Source organism: Dendrobates tinctorius, unplaced genomic scaffold, assembly GCF_039654945.1.
Source record: "Dendrobates tinctorius isolate UK_male_01 unplaced genomic scaffold, ASM3965494v1 ptg000029l, whole genome shotgun sequence".
In the NCBI taxonomy this organism is placed as follows: domain Eukaryota; kingdom Metazoa; phylum Chordata; class Amphibia; order Anura; family Dendrobatidae; genus Dendrobates; species Dendrobates tinctorius.
Window position 1 is genome coordinate 49,193,652 of NW_027361697.1, and position 22,362 is coordinate 49,216,013.

Consider the following 22,362-nt stretch of genomic DNA (forward strand, 5'->3'; position numbering starts at 1 on the left):
GCATTCCTATGGGTGTGGGATCGCCGCGATTCCGCAAAATTAATGAGCATGCCGTTTTCTACCGCGAAGCGATTCCGCCACGGTAAAAACCGCAGCATTAGCACAGCATTGCGGAATCCCATAGAAATGAATGGGATGCTTATTTTTCGCGGCAAAATCGTGCGGTTAAAACCGCCACGGAAACACGAAAAAAAATGCCACGTGTGAACTGAGCCTAATGGTGTTTTTTTTTAATGTTCTCTGAAGGGGCCATGCATACCAAGACGAGATGGGGGCCCTGCATACCAGAATAGGGATAGGGCCCTATGCATACCAGGATAGGGATGTGGCCTATGCATTATTTATTTATTTATATAGCGCCATTATTTCCACGGTGTTGTACATGGGAAGGGGGGGTTATATACAAAGTTATAGATATCGGTAACAGTAAACAAATTTACAATGACGGAATGGTACAGAGGGGAGAGGAACCTGTCCTTGCGGACTTACATTCTACGGGATAGTGGGGAAGAGAGAGAAGGTCGGGGGTGCAGCAGCTCAGGTGGTAGTGAGGCGGCAGAAAGGTTACTGCAGGCTGTAAGCTTTCCTGAAAAGATGGGTTTTCAGGTTCCGTTTGAAGGATCCGAGGGTGGTGGATAATCGGACGTGTTGAGGCATGGTATTTCAGAGGGTAGGGGATATTCGGGAGAAATCTTGGAGGCGGTTGTGTGAGGAACGAGTAAGTGTGGAGGAGAGTAGGAGGTCTTGGGAGGATCGAAGATTACGTGAGGGAAGATATTGGGAGATTAGTTCAGCGATATAGGGAGGGGAAAGGTTGTGGATGGCTTTGTAGGTCAGTGTTAGTAGTTTGAACTGGATTCGCTGGGGAATTGGGAGCCAATGGAGGGATTTGCAGAGGAGAGAGACAGGGGAGTAGCGAGGAGAGAGGTGGATTAGTCGGGCAGCAGAATTGAGGACAGACTGGAGTGGTGCAAGAGAGTTAGCAGGGAGGCCACAGAGGAGAGTGTTGCAGTAGTCAAGGAGGGAGATGATGAGGGCATGTACAAGAGTTTTAGTAGATTGAGGACTGAGGGACGGATTGTGGAAATATTTTTAAGTTGGAGGCGACAGGAGGTGGCAAGAGTTTGGACGTGTGGTTTGAAGGACAGAGCAGAGTCGAGAGTTACTCCGAGGCAGCGGATTTCAGGTGCGGGAGAGAGCGTGATGCCGTTTACCATAATAGATAGATTGGGTAGGGAAGATACATGAGATGGAGGAAAAATAATGAGTTCAGTTTTGTCTACGTTGGGATTTAGGACACGAGAGGTGAAAATGGAGGATATGACTGATAGTCACTCCGGGATTCTGGACAGCAGAGAGGTGACATCTGGGCCAGAGAGGTAGATCTGAGTGTCATCTGCATACAGGTGGTACTGGAAGCCATGGGACTTTATGAGTTGTCCTAGACCAAGAGTATAGATGGAAAAAAGTAGGGGCCCAAGGACAGAGCCTTGGGGGACTCCAACAGAGAGGGAGCGGGATGAGGAGGTAGTGTGGGAGTGGGAAACGCTGAATGTGCGGTCAGAAAGGTATGAGGAAATCCATAGGGCAAGGTCTTTTATGCCAAGGGAAGAAAGAATCTGTAGCAGTAGGCAGTGGTCAACTGTGTCAAAGGCAGAGGACAGGTCAAGAATGAGGAGGATGGAGAACTGTCTGTTAGCTTTGGGTGTATGTCATTAGTAATTTTGGTCAGGGCAGTTTCAGTGGAGTGGTGGGGGCGGAAGCCAGATTGCAGGATGTCAAAGAGGGAGTTAGATGAGAGGTGGGAGGAAAGTTGAGCATGGACATGCTGTTTGAGGAATTTGGAAGGAAACGGGAGCAGTGATATGGGGCAATAGCTGGGCATAGCAGTTGGGTCAAGGTTTGATTTTTTGAGGATGGGTATTATGGTGGCATTTTTGAAGGCAGAGGGGAAGGTACCAGAAGTTAGGTATAGGTTGAAGAGATGGGCTAGGGCTGGAATGATCATGTTAGTGAGGTTGGGGAGAAGGTGGGAAGGGATGGGGTCAAGTGAACAGGTGGTGAGGCGTGATATGGAAAGGAGATGAGTAAGCTCTCCTTCAGTGATGTTGGAGAGAGGTTATTAGGGAAGGGCAGAGTTCTGGTATTTGGAGCGGTTGGGGTGGTGGAACTGTAAAGGTTTGCCTTATTTGCCACCTACTTCAAAAACAAGATGGACCAAAGTCCTCAGCAGAGATGAGGGGAGTTGGAGGTGGCAGTGGTGGGCAGAGGAGAGAGTTAAATGTGCTTAACAGTTGTTTTGGGTTGTGGGATAATGAAGATACAAGGTTTGTGAAATAGGTCTGTTTAGCAGAGGTGCGGGCTGATTTAAAGGCAAGTGTAGCTTGTTTGAAAGCAGTGAAATCGTCTGGCAGGTGTGTTTTCTTTCAACACCGCTCCGCGACCAGGATATGAATGGGGCCCAAGCATACCAGGACGGGAATGGGGATATGCATACTAGTATAGGGATGAGGGTGATCATTCCTGCCAGGATAGGGATGAGGGGCCCATGTGTATCAGGATGGGGATGAGAAGACCATATTATATATATATATACACACACACATATACACACACCAGGATAGGGATTATTATGTACAAAATTGACATTTTTTTTCCCTTTTCCTCCTTCAAAACTTAGGTCTGAAAAATACAGTACACATTTGGTATCGTCGCTTCAGAATCACCCAATCAAGCTATAAAAAGAATTAATTCAATTGGTAAATGGCGTAGCGAAAAAACCCAAAAAACACTAGAATTACGTTTTTTTGTCGCCGCAACATTGCATTAAAATGCAAAAACGGGCAATCAAAAGATCGTATCCACACCAAAACAGTATCATTAAAAATACTAGCTCGGCACACAAAAAATAAGCCCTCACTCAGCCCCGCATCACAAAAAATGGAGACGCTACAGGTCTCAGAAAATGGTGCAATTTTTTTTTTTTTAACCCCTTACCTACAATTGACGTAATATTCCGTCCATGTGACCATGGACCTAATTACCATGGACGGAATATTACGTCATCGCGATCAGCGGCGCCCACGTGGTGAGCGCCGCTGATCGCGGCCGAGTGTCAGCTAATTATCATAGCTGACACCCGGCACAATGTGTCAGGGGCGGTCACGGACCGCCCCCGACACGTTAACCCCTTGCACACCGCGATCAAACGCGATCGCGGTGTACCGGGGGTTAAAGGGAAGCATCGGCAGGGAGGGGGCTCCCTCCGTGCTTCCCTGAGCCCCCCACGGCAGCGCAATGTGCAGCGCTGCTGCGGGGGACTCCCTTCCTCCAGGCCCCCGAATCCAAGATGGCGACGGGGGCCTTCGGGGGCCTGAGGAAGCTGGCTTCCTCAGTGCCTGCAAAGCGCAGGCATGAGGAAGTCTGCAGCAGTGCCTGTGACAGATCGCTGATCTGTCACAGTGATCTGTGATGTGACAGATCAGCGATCTGTCACAGGACAGTGATGTCCCACCTGGGACAAGGTAATAAAGTAAAAAAAAAAAAAAAAAAAAAAAGTGTTAAAAATAATTTAAAAAAAATCGCTAAATAAATTAGTTAAAAAAAAAAAATATTCCCCAATAAATCCATTTTTTGAAAATAAAAAAAAAAAAAAACAATAAAAGTACACATATTTGGTATCGCCGCGTCCGTAATGACCTGCCCTATAAAACTGTCCCATTAGTTAACCCCTTTAGCGAACCCCTTAAAAAATAAAAAAAAACGAAGCAAAAAATAATGATTTATTATCATACCACCGAACAAAAAGTGCAATAACGCGCGATCAAAAAGACGCATATAAATATCCATGGTACCGCTGAAAACGTCATCTTGTCCCGCAAAAAACGAGCCACCATACAGCATCATCCGCAAAAAAATAAAAAAGTTATAGCTCGCAGAATAAAGCAATGCAAAAATAATTATTTTTTATATAAAATTGTTTTCATTGCAAAAAACCGACAAAACATAAAAAAACGACCTAAATGAGGTATCGCTGTAACCGTACTGACCCGAAGAATAAAAACGCGTTATCAATTTTACCGCACGCGGAACGGTGTAAACGCACCCCCCAAAAGAAATTCATGAAAAGCTGGTTTTTGTTCATTCTGCATCCCAAAAATCGGAATAAAAAGCGATCAAAAAATGTCACGTGCCCGAAAATGGTACCAATAAAAACGTCAACTCGTCCCGCAAAAAATAAGACCTCACATGACTCGGTGGGTCAAAATATGGAAAAATTATAGCTCACAATATGTGGTGATGCAAAAACTATTTTTACAATAAAAAGCGTCTTTTAGCGTGCGACAGCCGCCAAACATAAAAACCGCCATAAATCGTAAATCAAACCCCCCGTTATCACCCCCTTAGTTAGAGAAAAATAATAAAACTAAAAGAAAATGTATTTATTTCCATTTTCCCGCTAGGGTTAGGGTTAGGGTAGGGTTAGGGCTAGGGTTAGGGCTAGGGTTAGGGCTAGGGTTAGGGCTAGGGTTAGGGATAGGGTTAGGGATAGGGTTAGGGTTAGGGCTAGGGCTCAGATTAGGGTTAGGGGTGTGTTGAGGTTAGGGTTGGAGTTATAATTGGGGGTTTCCACTGTTTGGGCACATCAGGTGCTCTCCAAAGGCAACATGGCGTCTGATCTCAATTCCAGCCAATTCTGCGTTGAAAAAGTCAAATGGTGCTCCTTCCCTTCCAAGCTCTGCCATGTGCCCAAACAGTGTTTTACCCCCACATGTAGGGTATCAGCCTACTCAGGACAAATTACAAAACAACTTTTGGGGTCCAATTTCTCCTGTTACCCTTAGGAAAATAAAAAACTGGGGGCAAAAATATAATTTTGCGGAAAAAAATGTTTTTTTTATTTTCACGCCCAGGCGTTATAAACTTCTGTGAAGCACTTGGGGGTTCAAAGTGCTCTCCACACATCTAGATAAGCTCCGTGGGGGGTCTAGTTTCCAAAATGGGGTCACTTGTGGGGAGTTTCAATAGTTTAGGTACATCAGGGGCTCTCCAAACGCACATGACACCCGCATACCAATCCATCAAAGTCTGCATTCCAAAACGTCACTACTTCCCTTCCGAGCCCCGACGTGTGCCCATACAGTAGTTTTCTCCCACATATGAGATATCAGCGTACTCAGGACAAATTGGACAACAACTTTTGGGGTCCAATTTCTCCTGTTACCCTTGGGAAAATAAAAAAAATGGGGACTAAAAGATGATGTTTGTTGAAAAAATACGATATTTTTATTTTCACGCCCGGTCGTTATAAACTTCTGTGAAGCACTGGGGGGTTCAAAGTGCTCACCACACATCTAGATAAGTTCATTAGGGGGTCTAGTTTCCAAAATGGGGTCACTTGTGGGGGGTTTCCACTGTTTAGGTACATCAGGGGCTCTCCAAACGCAACATGACACCCGCAGACCATTCCATCAAAGTCTGCATTCCAAAACGTCACTACTTCCCTTCCGAGCCCCGACGTGTGCCCATACAGTAGTTTTCTCCCACATATGAGATATCAGCGTACTCAGGACAAATTGGACAACAACTTTTGGGGTCCAATTTCTCCTGTTACCCTTGGGAAAATAAAAAAATGGGGACTAAAAGATCATGTTTGTGGAAAAAATACGATTTTTTTATTTTCACGCCCGGTCGTTATAAACTTCTGTGAAGCACTGGGGGGGTTCAAAGTGCTCACCACACATCCAGATAAGTTCATTAGGGGATCTAGTTTCCAAAATGGGGTCACTTGTGGGGGGTTTCCACTGTTTAGGTACATCAGGGGCTCTCCAAACGCAACATGACACCCGCAGAACATTCCATCAAAGTCTGCATTCCAAAACGTCACTACTTCCCTTCCGAGCCCCGACGTGTGCCCATACAGTAGTTTTCTCCCACATATGAGGTATCAGCGTACTCAGGACAAATTGGACAACAACTTTTGGGGTCCAATTTCTCCTGTTACCCTTGGGAAAATAAAAAAATGGGGACTAAAAGATCATGTTTGTGGAAAAAATACGATTTTTTTATTTTCACGCCCGGACGTTATAAACTTCAGTGAAGCACTGGGGGGTTCAAAGTGCTCACCACACATCTAGATAAGTTCCTTGGGGGGTCTAGTTTCCAAAATGGTGTCATTTGTGGGGGGTTTCTACTGTTTTGGTACATCAGGGGCTTTCCTAATGCGACATGGTGTCCGATCTCAATTCCAGCCAAAAACGTCAAATGGCGCTGCTTCCCTTCCGAGCTCTGCCATACGCCCAAATAGTGGTTTACACCCACATGTGGGGTATCAGCGTACTCAGGATAAATTGCACAATATCTTTTAGGGTCCTGTTACTTTTGGAAAAATAAGAATTGAGGGTGAAAAGATCATTTTTGTGGAAAAAATATGATTTTTTAATTGTACTGCTGTACGTTATAAACTTCTGTGAAGCCCTTGGGGGTTCAAAGTTCTCACCACACATCTAGATAAGTTCCTTGGGGGGTCTAGATTCCAAAATGGTGTCATTTGTGGGGGGTTTCCACTGTTTTGGTACATCAGGGGTTTTCCAATCGCGACATGGTGTCCGATCTCAATTCTAGCCAAAAACGTCAAATGGCGCTGCTTCCCTTCCGAGCTCTGCTATGCGCCCAAATAGTCATTTACACCCACATATGGGGTATCAGCGTACTCAGGACAAATTGCACAAAAACTTTTAGGGTCCTGTTACCCTTGGAAAAATAAAAATTGTGGGTGAAAAGATCATTTTTGTGGAAAAAATATGATTTTTTAATTGTACCGCTGTACGTTATAAACTTCTGTGAAGCCCTTGTGGGTTCAAAGTTCTCACCACATATCTAGATAAGTTCCTTGGGGGGTCTAGTTTCCAAAATGGGGTCACTTGGGGGGGTTTCCACTGTTTAGGTACATCAGGGGCTCGCCAAACGTGACATGGCGTCCGATCTGAATTCCAGCCAATTTTGCATTGAAAAAGTCAAACGGCGCTCCTTCCATTCTGAGCTCTGCCATGCGCCGAAACAGTGGTTCCCCCCCACATATCAGGTATCAGCGTAGTCAGGACAAATTGCACAATAACTTTTGCAGTCCAATTTCTCCTGTTACCCTTGGTAAAATAAAGAAAATTGAACCTGAAGTTTTTTTTTGTGAAAAAAAGTTAAATGTTCATTTTTTTTTTAATATTCAAAAAATTCCTGTGACGCACCTAAAGGGTTAATAAACTTCTTGAATGTGGTTTTAAGCACCTTGAGGGGTGCAGTTTTTAGAATGGTGTCACTTTTGGGTATTTTCTATCATATAGACCCCTCAAAGTGGCTTCAAATGCGAAGTGGTCCCTAAAAATAAAATGGTGTTGCAAAAATGAGAAATCGCTGGTCAAATTTTAACCCTTATAACTTCCTAGCAAAAAAAAATTTTGGTTGCAAAATTGTGCTGATGTAAAGTAAACATGTGGGAAATGTTATGTATTAAGTTTTTTGTGTGCCGTATCGCTGTGATTTAAGGGCATAAAAATTCAAAGTTGGAAAATTGCGAAATTTTCAAAATTTTCGCCAAATTTCCGTTTTTTTCACAAATAAACGCAAGTTATTTGAATGCAATTTTACCACGAACATGAAGTACAATATGTCACGAGAAAACAATGTCATAATCACCAGGATCCATGAAAGCGTTCCAGAGTTATGACCTCATAAAGGTACAGTGGTCAGAATTGTAAAAATTGGCCCGGTAGTTAACGTGCAAACCACCCTTGGTAGTGAAGGGGTTAAACAAACTTTGGATTTTTTTTTTTCACCATTTAAATAAAAATCAACCTATACATGTTTGGTATCTCCGAACTCGTAATGACCTGGAGAATCATACTGGTAGATCAGTTTTAGCATTTGATGAACATGGTAAAAAAAAAAAAAAAATCCCAAAAAGAGTTATGGAATTACACCTTCTAAATTCACCTATTGTCTCTTGAGTCCAGAGTATTCTCCCAAAAGTCTTGGGGATCATCAAGACATTTTCTTGCAAACAGCAGTGGTTTTCGTCTTGGAACTCTATCATGCAGGCAATTTTCGCCTAGGCTTTTTTATGCTTGAGTTACGAACAGTGAACTTAACTGTGGTAAGTGAGTCCTGCATTTCTTTGGATGTTGTTGAGTTGTCTTTTTCACCTCTTGGATGAGTCTTTGCTGCGCTCTTGGGGTAATTTTGGTTGCCCAGCCACCCCTAGGAAGGTTCCTAGTGGTAAGATGTGGAAAGCTCAGAGACTTTTCCAAAGCGACGTGCAGCTGTAATGCCGCAATAGGCTCTACAAAGTAAAGACTTTAGGAGGCAATGGGGAAGGGGGGGAGAATAGTTAAGCGCATTCAAGTTTTCAAGTACCTCGTCAGATTTGTTGTTTCATTCACTATAGAAAGAAAATCAAAATGTTCAGCTAAAGGCATATGTTCTTTACATGAACTGATGCAAACCCTCAAAAAACAGGGAAATTCAGGTAGCAGAACATGGAAAATGCCAAAAAGGGTTGAACACTTTCACAAGGCAATGTTTTCCTTATTGGATACTTTTGTACTGACCATTTCCATAGTCCATCAGGTGTGACTTTTGCAGAAATCCACTTTGCAGTCTCTGATAGACTGAACCGCTTTTAGGCACTATTCACATTTGTTATTTATGTGCTTTATGATTCATTGACAAGTTGATATCTGGGCTTAATTTGTGGTCCAGTCTTCTGCTTGACATCTTCATTTTGTTTTTAAAAAAAATGTATTAATTTTACTTTTGGCAATTACACTTACGTGTTGCAGGTTTGTGGTGATTTGAGGAGGGTCCTTTACTACTTTGGTTAATTATAGATTGTAGTGAAATATGTATATGTATGGATGTATGACCAGCAGTAATTAACATCTGCTCTAGACTGCAGGTCTCACAAAGGTGATAAGCATGTTTCCAGGCTGCAGCTCTTCACAAAGGTCACAACCTATGTTATCCTGAGAAGACAGTTTTCCTGGTCCCTGACCCCCAAGGGGCCTTCCTGAGAACACACACAGAATTGGGAACATTTTACACCTCCTAGTGTCTTTGATGGGGAGACGCCAAATTGCAGCCTGACACCATTTACTATGTGAAAGAAAAGTTATACAGACATCGTTCAGAGAAAAATAATGTATTCATTGGCAAAGTAACCATACTCCAGTCACAAACCAGGAATTAGAATATTAACCTGAGAGACTGGTCTCGAAATCTGATCTCCAGGTTAAATCTATAAATTAAGACTTTTATACATAGAAAGTTGTTCACAGACTGAGGGACAGCCAAGCTGGTGTGAGCCATTCCATATTCATCCCCCCCTCAGGGAGCAGAATGCCAGACTGCAAAGTTTAGATATTTCTGTAAGTTTCTCACTTATTTTTATAACTGTTTTGCATATTTGCATGTCACTTTTTATTTCCATATTTTTTATATCCTTTTATTGTAAGCACTGCACCTTTTCTATTAAAGCTTAAAACTTTAAGTTTGAACCTTGTATGCTCTAAAGGAAACCATAGCCTTAGAGTGTGTGATCCTAGTGAAAGGCATATAGTAGTAGTATTTCCAGGACTCATCGCCCATGTATTCGGTAAGTAATGGCAGAGTGTATGAAGCGGGGTGTGTGGTCTGTGTCAGGGTGTGATTTATTCTCCCACTGCAGCATAGAACAGAGGTTGAATGCTGGACTGAGTGAGAGGAGATAGATTAAACCTTGCAGGCGCAACCCCAAGTCACATGCTGAGAAGTGGGTACCTGATATAGATACTTAGTGGGACCATCCAGACCAAATGAACAATTACACAACAACCATAGAAAAAAAAGTATTACTGTTTTTTGTAAAATTAGGTTTATTTATACAGTTAATAAAAAAAAAAAAAAAAAAAACAAATAAAGTGTACGATGCAGAATATTTCTCACTGTTGTAGCCTTGGTCCAATGTCCTGCACCGTTCCCAAGAACATAAGGAATATTTCACCTGGAATATGAGAGAGATCATTTGTGAACAGTAGATTGGTGCTTGGCTTGTAAAGTCAATACATATGGGGAACCTGTCATTGGATTCCTTGTGCCTAAACCATGTGGAGCACAAGTCGAAAGTCGAAGCTTGACTGCACTCGCACAGGTATGTTTTACACAAACAATGCAGTATTTCAGAGAAAACAGTTTGAAAAGCGGGCTGGCGGCTAGAGGGAGAAAGACCCAACTAGTTCAATGGGAGAGGGTACACAAGGAAACACCTGTCAAACAACTGAGGCAGGGTGGGGAGAAGCCAGCTGGGGACATCAGACTAGTCAGGTCTCGCTCCATAGTCCTCAGCTGGCTTTTCAAACAATTTTCTCTGAAACAAAAGCAGCCATGTGCAGTCAGTGTCTCATCCATGCTGTAAGACCCACAGACAGCATGAATCTAATGGCAAGCTCCCTTTTACAAACGGTTACATCACAGTATACTCTGTATCAATACAATTAATCCAGTCGTATTAACCAAGGCTTCAGTAAGTCTTAATGCATGTGCCAGAATATGTAACTAGAAACAAAAATATGCCCAGAAGCTTATTAAACACAAATGGTGGTAATATATAAAAATAAACCACCATGTCAATATATATTCCTACTCCACATACGTGTTCAATAGAATAAACAGAGTACCAGATCAAATATGATAAAAATATAAATTTTATTAATCACAATGCAAAAAATAGAATTAAAATAAAAATAGGGATATACTTGCCCTCTGTTGGCCCCCGGGATCCTCAACGGCGCTGCCGACAAGTTCCGCTGACAAGCGTGCTTTGCGAGAATGACCTTTGTGACGTTGCAGTCGTGTGACCGCTACGTCATCAGAGATCATTCTCGCAAAGCACGCCTGGGAACAGAACTTGCCGGCAGCGACGCTGAGGACTCCGGGGGCCGACAGGGGTAAGTATATCCCTATTTTTATTTTAATTCTATTTTTTACAGCAATATGGTACCCAGGGCATGGAGGACGCATAGCCACATGCATAAAATAAGCGCTTCTATGCAATCCTATTGGCAGCGGAATCGCTGCAGAAAAACCGCAGCATTGGCACAGCAACTGCGGAATCCCATAGGATTGCATGGGAATGCGTTAGTTTTTTTTTTTAAGCGTTTCTGCAGCGGCAAAAATGCGGCAGAAACGATTAAAAACGCAACGTGGGCACACAGCCTAATAGTGACTTTTTAAATATTGCCTCAAAACAGGAGCCGTCATAAAACAAGTGATACTCACCAGTTAAATACGACTGGTCTTTGTCAACGCTCCTGCTGTTATGTGCCGACCGTGTGCAACTGACTGCTGCAACTATGGCTGGGTTCACATTGCGTCTCGGCAGTCCGTTAACGCTGCCATTGCCCTCCATTGTCGGGCGCATCGCGACACATGCTGTAAAGCGGCACGCGTTCGCGATGTGCTGTCATTCAGTGACGGAGCCTTGGACGCGGGCTGCAGCGTCTGAGCTCCATCACTGCTAGCGCAGATGGAGCATCTGCGCTAGCGGTATAGCATAACGCATATCGCGTTATGCTATAGTGTTAACGCAGCCCGTCAACGCTATGCGTTGAACGGGCTGTGTTAACCCAATGTGAACCTGGCCTAATCAGTGGTCTTATGAAGTGCATACAAGCATCACAGTGGGCATAGTGATTGGCTGCAGGAATCACATGCAGTTGCAGTTAATGACAATCAGGACAACTGACGTCATCAGGGACTTACCAGGCAACTGCAATTCATTTTGTAATTTTATCACAATCCCCGCTTTGAGGCATTATTGTTTTAATCCTGAAAAAACACTTTAGACTTCATGTGACCAACGTGCTTGCCTCTATATGAGAGGTAAAACAAAACGACCAGAAATTAACAGGAGCAAAAATACGGCTCAGGATCTTACATCTATTCTTCACGTGGGGCTTAAAAAAAATCAATTGTAGCAAAAGGATACAACAGGAAAGGATACATTTTTTTCCCATGTCAAACATCAGCTACAAGGCAATCCTTTAAGGAGAAGAATAGCAACTGTTTTCAGTGCGAGGTCTGTACTCGACAGAAGACGTAAAGACAAATTACAAACTGCAAAGTTGTAGAGGATCATGGCTGCCATAGATGGAAACCGTGCCACTTGCAGTGGCTGAAGATTATTAGACATGCACGATATAGTCAAAACTATCGGGACACCTGCACATTAATGCTACAGGAGCTTTTATGCCCTCCCATTTGAATTCTAAAGATACGACTATGGAGTGCCCCCTCCCCATTGCAGCTGATAAAGCTTCCACTCTTCTGGGAAGGCTTTCAACATGATTTTGGAGATATCTGAGAATTTGTGTTCTTTCATCCATAAGATCATTTGTGAAGTCAGACACTGATGTTGGATGTGAGGGCCAAGCTTGCAATTTCCATTCTAGATAATCCTAAAAGTGTTCAATGAGGTTGAGGTCTGGGCTCTGTTATATGCCAGTCCTGTTCCCCAAACTCCCCTCAGCAATGGCTTCACGGGCCTTGTGGTTTCAGTGCGGGAGCAGAGTCAAGGGGAGCAGAAAAGGGCCTTCAAACTGTTCCTGGAAGGATGGAAGCTATAATTGTTCAAAACGTCTTGACATGCTGGAGCATTAAGATTTCCATTCACTAGACCTAAGGGTCTAGGCCAACTCCAGAAAAGCAACCCTATAACATGATCTCTCCTGCACCTAACTGTATGGTTGGCACAATGCCGTAAAGCAGGTAACGTTCTCCTGGCCTTCACTAAACATAGACTTGTACAACAGTTGCCAGATTGAGAAAATGATTCTTCACTTTGTACTGCTCCCGAGTGCAGTGGTGGCCGCTTTACATCCCTCCATCCTATGCGTGGCAATGCAAGGCTCACTTGCAGATTCCTGGCCATTGAAACTTTTGCCATACAGTTTTTGCAATGAAGTTAATGCCAAAGAACTTTGGGTACTCTGCTTTTTAGCGACTTTTATGGATATTGCGTCTCATCACTTGGCAATCCCACTCTAACCTAATACGGTCTCCACTTTGTAGCAGAGTTGCTGTAGTTCCTAAATGCTTTTCAATGCTTAAAAGGGTAATCTCGTGAACTATTTTGTTACAATGGTGTCATACACAAATACAGCGAGCTCTTCAGAATGACAAATGTTTGTAAAGGCAGACTGGATGGTGAAAGGATGGATTTTATACACCTGTGATAAATGGACCAAATGAAAAATCTAAATTGAATGTGTGTTCAAAACTTATTTTGCTGGCCTATCCTTAAGATAGGGAAGCAGCATCGAGTACCCTAGCCAATCAGCTGTTTCCGATGCCAGCCATGTTCAGTGGCAGAGCGTACAGCTAAGTGAACCATACAGTGCCTACGACCAGGTAGTCCACATATGCCCTTATTCAAATTAGGGGGATGATTTATCTGGCCGCAGCTGCTATACAGCTGACAAAGCTGTGTAGTTCTGCTTCGCAACTGAGCACATCTGGCCATTTCATGGAAAAACAGCTGGCTGACAAGGGTGCATGGTGTCACACTCACCTATCAGATGTTAATGACCTATGATATGGATAGATTAGTAATATAAAAGTCCAAGACAACCCGTTTAAGTGCAGTGTCCCATACTTTTGTCCATATAATGTATCAAAGGACAGTTAAAGGGGTTGAAATTTAGTAGGATCTGTTTACGGCCAACAGCTTTGCAAGTCCTTGGGAGTTTTCAGTCCTGAAACATGCATACTATTAAAGGAAATGTAATAATGTTACCACGGTGTAATATACCAATTCTTCCCTATGTAAGTTACAGGCACTTGTCTGATTCCCAAGACTACGGGGCGGGCACCTGATGCTGAGAAATGTAAAGAATTTCATTTTTTACCCCCACTCTGAAATGACATAAGTGTCCCAGCTGAAAAGACTAGCGTTAAAGCAATCATCCATATTTTAATCTCGATGGCTTCCTACTTGGAAAAGTAAATGTTCCACTTTTAATTAATGGTTTTATATTGGAAATTGAAATTTAATTAAATATTATAATCACTTCAGTTTTCACCATTCGTGTTCCAAGACCGGTCCTAACTGAAAGAAGCCAGTGTCCCTGAGAGGAGGCCGTCATCTGGAGCAAACTATCAAGGCTTGTATAACTTACCTGCACCACGATTTCTTGGTCTGCGTTTTAACAGCGTTAGGCTTTGGACGAGCCGATCGTGCAAATTGCTGGTGTTGACTTAAGGTAATAATGTTCAGAAGCGATTTACATATACAGACTAGTTTGGCAGTTAAGTCTGTTACTCGGTCCGATGGGTGTCGCAAGTCTTGATCCGGCGCCTCCCATCTTCTTATGATCGCCGCCCTCCTGCTTGCTTCATGGCTCCCCAGCATCGTGCTCCTGCGCAGGCGTACTTATCTGTCCTGTTGAGGGCAGAGCAAATTCCTGCAGTGCGCAGGTGCTGGGCCTCTCTGACCTTTACCGGCACCTGCGCACTGCAGTACTTTGCTCTGCCCTCAGCAGGGCAGATAAGTACACCTGCGCAGGAGCGCGATGCCGGGAACGAGGAAGCAAGCAGGAGGGCGGCATCGCAAGAAGATGGGAGGTGCCGAACCCAGACCTGCGACACCCATCGGACCGGACCGTCCCCCCGGGTGAGTATAATAAGAGTTATTTTTCTTATCTTTCAGGTCGGACCGGGGGCTTATCTACAGCATTATAGAGTGCTGTAGATAAGCCCTGAAAGGTAGTGGCCGCATCTTATAGTGGCCAAAACAGGTGACAGGTTCCCTTTAAACTACAGCACAATGTGCACAGTTGTTCTCGTCTGTTCGTTACAGAGCAGCTAAACAAATCTCTCACCAGATTATGGCACCTAATCAGAGAACAGCAAAATGTAGAGTCAGAGACCCTGATTCTAGCATTGTGTAACTTACTGGGCAGTTAACTTGATCTGTAATAAATATCACTGTTTTATCAGCAGCAGATCAATCAGCCAAGCTCAGTATAACCCCGCCACAACCACCAATTGGCAGTTTTCTGCCTATGCACAGCATTTTCATAAAGTTTCCAATCAGTGGTGTGGTGTGGAAGGGGATTATACAGAGCTCAGCATTCAGAAAACTGGTAGACCTGCAGCAGATAAAACAGTGATTTATCAAAGCTGTAGCAAGCAGCTCCATAAGTAAAATCACTGACATTTGGGTTTCTACCCCTAGAGTATGCTGCCATCAGATATTGTTTAAAAAAATCTGGTAAACATTTTCAATTTAAGTGCAACACTAAGGAGCTGTAACAATTATATCAGGTGTAAAGTTTGCATCCTAGTAGGCAGGGCTGTGGAGTCGGTAAGCCAAACCTGCGACTCCGACTCATCAATTTCCCTTACACCGACTCCGACTCCCACACATATTGCTTATATTTAAGTGAAAAATTTATTGTAGTACAATGTGAACCTCAGACATTTAATCATTTTTATGATCCAATAATCAAGATATTTAGATTGAACAGAATATATATTGGTGTACTACCCGGTTTTCATTCTTTTTGGTAGAGATACGATATGGATAGACAGATATGGATAAATGGATAGATAGAGCAGATTTCTAATCTGCTTTTGCTATTGAAAACATTATCTATGAGCTCAAAAACCTTTCAGGTGATGCAGTTTTTTAAAAAGATGATCAGCTTTTGCAGCTGAAAAACGTATCCTCAAAAAACACAGCAAAAACGCTGTGTGTGAATGTAGCCTTAGATCAGGAATATAACAGCCATTTATAGGACATTTCATAACTTTCCCAAACTCCTATAAAAAAATATTCAGCACATCCTGCATTGAATTACTGTACCCAATTTATTATATATTTTAGGAGTCGGAGTCGGTCCATTTTATACCGACTCCAACTCCACCAAAATGAGCACCGACTCCACGACTCCGAAGCCCTGCTAGTAGGTTAGTATCACTAACTAGCACTATCTCCAATTCTAGGAGTTATTTAAAGGGGTTCTCTGAGAAATGTGATACTTTTAAATATTAATTTTTTTTCTAAATACCATATATACTCGTGTATAAGCTGACCCGCGTACGAGCCGACTCCCCTAATTTTGCCACAAAAAACTGGGAAAACTTATTCACTCATGTATATGCCGAGGGTGGTGCTGCACAAGGGTTAATGGTGGTCCAAAAAGATGATCCATACATAAATACACCCCATATATTGCTGCACAAGGGTTAATCGTGTAGATTGTGAGCCCTCGCGGGCAGGGTCCTCTCTCATCCTGTACCAGTCGTGACTTGTATTGTTTAAGATTACTGTACTTGTATGTATTATGTATACCCCTCCTGACATGTAAAGCACCATGGAATAAATGGCGCTATAATAATAAATAATAATAATATGCTGCACAAGGGTTAATGGTGGCCCAAATAGAAGCTCCATACATAAATGACCCTCATATGCTGCACAAGGGTTAATGGTGGCCTAAGTAGAAGCTCCATACATAAATGCCCCCTATATTCTGCTGCCGCTATATATATTAACCCCTTCACGACCAGTGACAGCGTATGCGTCATGAAAGTCTGTGCCATTCTGACCAATGACGCATATGCTGTGTCATGACTTCAAAGCCCCCCTGCGGGTCGGGTGACCGGGGTCAATGAAAGGTCACCCGACCCGCAGATACAGGGGGCTTTGTACTTCACCCCAGGGGGTGGCTTCGACCCCCCCCATGGCTACGATCGCTCTGATTGACTGTTAAAAGTGAAACAGCCAATCAGAGCGATAGTAATATTTCATCAATGAAAATTGATGAAATATTACAATCCAGCCATGGCCGATGCTGCAGTAGCATCGGACATGGCTGGAGAACCAGATCCGCCCCCCCCACACACACACACACCGACTCACGGGGTCGATCGGCCCCCAATACCGACTGACGGCTGTAATGTGCCGCTGCCGTCATCATCAGCTCCCCTCCCCCTTCTCTCCGCTCCCCCACCTTCCGACCACCTGCCTGAATCTGCAAACGCTGCAGATTCTCATTCATTTTGATCACTATGATATTCTTTCACAGTGATCAAAATGAAAAAAAATAGTAAATAAACCCCCCTTTATCACCCCCATATGCAGGCACATATAACAATATAAAGAAATTATTTTTATTTTTCCATTAGGGTTAGGGTTTGGAATTAGGGTTAGGGTTGGGATAAAAGCCAAACAGTGCTCCCTCCATTCCAAGCCCCGACGTATGCCCAAACAGTGGTTTACCCCCACATATGGGGTATCAGTGTACTCAGTAAAAATTGCACAACAAGTTTGGGGGTCTAATTTCTCCTGTTATCCTTGGGAAAATAAAAAATTGGGGGCTAAAAATTATTTTTGTGGAAAAAAAATGATTTTTAATTTTCACGCCTGGGCGTTATAAACTTCTGTGAAGCACTTGGGGGTTCAAAGTGCTCACCACACATCTAGATAAGTTCCTTAGGTGGTCTAGTTTCCAAAACGGGGTCACTTGTGGGGGGTTTCCACTGTTTAGGAACATCAGGGGCTCTGCAAACATAACATGACGCCCGCAGACCATTCCATCAAGTCTGCATTTCAAAATGTCACTACTTCCCTTCCGAGCCCCGACGTGTGCCCAAACAGTGGTCCCCCCCCCCACATATGGGATACCAGCGTACTCAGGACAAACTGGAAAACAACTTTTGGGGTCCAATTTATCCTGTTACCCTTGTGGAAATAAAAAATTGTGGGCTTAAAATCATTTTTTGAGGAAAAAAAAATTTTTTATTGTCACGGCTCTGCGTTATAAACTTCTGTGAAGTACCTGGGGGTTCAAAGTGCTCACTATGCATCTAGATAAGTTCCTTAAGGGGTCTAGTTTCCAAAATGGGGTCACTTGTGGGGGAGCTCCAAAGTTTAGGCACACAGGGGCTCTCCAAACAAGACATGGTGTCCGCTAATGATTGGAGCTAATTTTCCATTTAAAAAGTCAAATGGTGCTCCTTCCCTTCTGAGCCCTGCCGTGTGCCCAAACAGTGATTTATGACCACATATGGGGTACCAGCGTACTCAGGACAAACTGGACAACAACTTTTAGGGTCCAATTTATCCTGTTACCCTTGGGAAAATAAAAAATAGCGGGCTAAAAAATCATTTTTGCGAAAATAATGATTTTTTATTTTCATGGCTCTGCGTTTATAAACTTCTGTGAAGCACTTGGGGGTTCAAAGTGCTCACTACACATCTAGATAAGCTCCTTGAGGGGTCTAGTTTCCAAAATGGGGTCACTTGTGGGGGGTTTCCACTGTTTAGGAACATCAGGGGCTCTGCAAACGTAACATGATGCCCACAGACCATTCCATCAAGTCGGCATTTCAAAATGGCGCTCCTTCCCTTCTGAGCTCTCCCATGCACCCAAACAGTGGTTCCCCCCTACATGTGGGGTATCTGTGTACTCAGGACAAATTGCACAACAACTTTTGTGGTCCAATTTCTTCTGTTAGCCTTGTGAAAATTAAAAATAGCGGGCTAAAAAAATCATTTTTGAGGAAAAAAAATGATTTATTTTCACGGCTCTGCGCTATAAGTTTCTGTGAAGCACTTGGGGGTTCAAAGTGCTCACTACACATCTAGATAAGTTCCTTGGGTGGTCCAGTTTCCAAAATGGGGTCACTTGTGGGGGAGCTCCAATGTTTAGCCACACAGGGGCTCTCCAAACGCCACATGGTGTCCGCTAACAATTGCAGCTAATTTTCCATTCAAAATGTCAAATGGCGCGCCTTCCCTTCCAAGCCCTGCCGTGCGCCCAAACAGTGGTTTATGACCACATATGAGGTATCGGTGTACTCAGTAGAAATTTCCCAACAAATTTTAGGATCAATTTTATCCTGTTGCCCATTTGAAAATGAAAAAAACTGAGGCTAAATTAAATTTTGTGTGAAAAAAAAGTACTTTTTTTTTTTTTTTTTTTTTTTAAGGATCAATTTGTGAAGCACCTGGGGGTTCAAAGTGCTCACTATGACCCTAGATAAGTTCCTTGGAGGGTTGTTTCCAAAATGAGGTCACTTGTGAGGGAGCTCCAATGTTTAGGCACACAGGGGCTCTCCAAACGCGACATGGCAACCACTAAATATTCCATCATATTTGCCATTCAAAAAGTCAAATGGCGGTCCTTCCCTTCTGAGCCCTGCCGTGCACCCAAACAGTGGTTTATGACCACATATGAGGTATCGGTGTACTCAGGAGAAATTGCCCAACAAATTTTAGGATCTGTTTTATCCTGCTACAAATGTGAAAATGAAAAAAAATTGATGCTAAAAGAAAATTTTTGTTGGAAAAATTAAAATGTCCATTTTTTCCTTCCACGTTGCTTTAGTTACTGTGAAGCACCTGAAAGGTTAATAAACTTCTTGAATGTGGTTTTGAGTACCTTGAGGGGTGCAGTTTTTAGAATGGTGTCACTTTTGGGTATTTTCTGCCATATAGACCCCTCAAAATGACTTCAAATGTGAGGTGGTCCCTAAAAAAATGGTTTTGTAAATTTTGTCGTAAAAGTGAGAAATCGCTGGTCAACTTTTAACCCTTATAACTTCCTAACAAAAAAAACATTGTTTCCAAAATTGTGCTGATGTAAAGTAGACATGTGGGAAATGTCATTTATTAATAATTTTGTGTCACATAACTCTCTGGTTTAACAGAATAAAAATTCAAAATTTGAAAATTGCAAAATTGTCTAACTTTTTGCCAAATTTCTGATTTTTTCACAAATAAACGCAAAAATTATCGACCTAAGTTTACCACTAACATGAAGCCCAATATGTCACGAAAAAATCTCAGAACCGCTAGGATGTGTTGAAGCGTTCCAGAGTTATTACCTCATAAAGGGACACTGGTCAGAATTGCAAAAAATGGCCTGGTCATTAAGGACAAAATAGGCTTGGTCATGAAGGGGTTAAAAAAAAAAGAAAAAAAAAAGCACTGGCTATATTTACCGTTTCCCGCTCAATCGCTGTCTCCTGGGTCCTGTGCAGTGACATTAGCAGAGGGCACGACCTGACTACGTCATCGCGCCCTCCGCTGAATGTCACAGCCAGGGGACTCGGGAGACAGTGATGGAGCGGGGACCGGTAAATATTGCTCTGCTCCCCAGTCATACTCAGCCCCCTCCTGGCGCACGGTCTCTTCAGCCCCTGCTTCCTGCATGATCTTGGCATCCCAGCTGTTCCTGCATTCAGCGGTCACGTGGTACCGCTCATTAAAAAAGCGCATATTCATGAGTTTAATGAGCGGTACCACGTGACCGCTGAATGCAGGAACAGCTGGGATGCTGAGATCATGGGGGAAGCGGGGGCTGAAGAGGCCGTGCCAGGAGGGGGTAAGTATGGTCTCTGACACCCCCCACTCCCCCCGTATATGACTCGTGTATAAGCCGAGGAGGGGACTTTCAGCCAAAAAAATGGGCTGAAGATCTCGGCTTATACACGAGTATATACGGTATCTTTTTTAAAAGTTATGTTTTATCTACTAATTTTAAAGATAAAAGGAATGTAAGTGTAAGGCTGTGTGCCCACGATGCGATTTTTAAGCGTTTTTCCCGCGATTTTCGGCACGAAAACGTTTAAAAAAAACTCGTACAGAACGCACCCCATGCATTCCTATGGCATTCCGCACATGCTGTGCTAATGCTGCGTTTTTTCCCGTGGCGGAATCGCATTGTGGAAAAAAACGCAGCATGCTCATTCTTATTGCGGAATCGCAAAGAATTGCCGCGATTCCGCACTCATAGGAATGCATGAGAACCGCTTACTTCCCTCATGTGGCTATGCCCACCATGCACAAAGTTATGCGTCTCATGTGCGGATGGTACCCACGGTGTGGAGGAGAGGAGACTGTCCTCCAGGCCCTGGGTACCATAACCCTGTAAAAAAAAAAACAATAAAATCGGGGTATATTTACCTTCCGGCGTCACAAGCAGCCTTCCTAGGCCTCAGCGTTCCCAGTAATGCCTTGCGGCAAGGACCTGTGCTGACGTAGTCTCGCGTTACTCTAGCGGTCTCGTGAGATCGCTATAGCAACACGAGACCAACGCCATCACAGGTCTCGCAAGGCATCGTTGGGAACGGGAGCGTCGCTGAGGCTGCGCAGGATGTCGGAAGGTAAATATACCCCGATTTTTTATTTTTTTTTTATCATTTTTAACATTCTTTTACTATTGAGGCCGCATAGGCAGCCTCAATAGTAAAAAGCTGGTCTCACTTGTCAAACACTATGTTTGACGAGTGTGACCAACCTGTCAATCACTTTCCAAGCGATGCTTCAAATCGCTTGGAAAGTGCTTGAATTCCACACGCGAAAATCGCGGCAAAAACGCGAACATAATCGCTTCCAATCTCCTGGAGCAGCACGTCCACACTGAACTTTCCTCCCATCTCTCATCTAACCTGCTCTTTGACAATCTACAATCTGGTTTCCTCCCCCATCACTCCACTGAGACAGCCTTCACCAAACTTACTAACGACCTACTTACAGCCAAAGTGAACGGACAATACTCTATACTGCTTCTAGGCCTGTCCTCTGCCTTCGACACAGTTGACCACTGCCTCCTACTACAGATCCTCTCTTCCTTTGGCATCAAAGACCTCACCCTATCCTGGATCTCCTCATACCTCTCCAACTGCACATTCAGTGTCTCGCACTCCCACACTACCTCATCCCACCCTCTCTCTGTTGGAGTCCCCCAAGGCTCTGTTCTAGGGCCCATATTCTTCTCAATATATACACTTGGCCTGGGGCAACTCAAAGTCCCACAGATTCCAGTACCACCTTTGTGCCGATGATACTCAGATCTACCTCTCTGGCCCAGACGTCACCTCTCTGCTCTCCAAAATCCCGGCGTGTCTATCAGCCATATCCTCCTCCTCCTCCCGCTTTCTCAAACTGAATGTGGACAAATCTGAACTGATCATCTTTCCCCCCATCTCACAGATCTTACTTACCTGACCTATCTATAACAATCAACGACATCACGCTTTCCCCCGTATCGGAGGTCCACTACCTCAGAGTAACCCTTGACTCTGCCCTGTTCTTCAAACCGCACATCCAAGCTCTCTCCACCTCCTGCCGCCTCCAGCTCAAAAATATTTCCAGAATCCATCCCTTCCTCAACACTCACTACTAAAATGCGTGTGCATGCCCTCATCATCTCCCGTCTCGACTACTGCAACATCCTTTTCTGTGGCCTCCCTGCTAACACCCTCGCACCTCTCCAGTCCTTAACTCTGCTGCCCGACTAATTCATCTCTCCTCGCTACTCCTCG

General features: G+C 43.7%; 1 protein-coding gene across 10 annotated transcripts in view; it reads right to left on the reverse strand.

Annotated features, from left to right (window-relative positions):
- Positions 1-22,362, reverse strand: part of RNPC3 (RNA binding region (RNP1, RRM) containing 3) — a 538,973-nt gene that overhangs the window by 11,762 nt on the left and 504,849 nt on the right. For 3 of the 10 annotated variants that reach the window (XM_073571711.1, XM_073571708.1, XM_073571712.1), the window contains exons 14-15: positions 14,205-14,272; positions 11,920-12,069 (exon numbers count right to left, since the gene is read on the reverse strand). In XM_073571711.1, coding sequence (XP_073427812.1) covers positions 12,057-12,069; positions 14,205-14,272 — 81 coding nt within the window. In that variant the 3' untranslated portion in view covers positions 11,920-12,056. Of the gene's footprint in view, positions 1-9,881; positions 10,034-10,930; positions 12,070-14,204; positions 14,273-22,362 lie in introns of those variants that run through there. The other 7 variants (XR_012231459.1, XR_012231460.1, XM_073571707.1 and 4 more) reach the window with 5 other exon arrangements.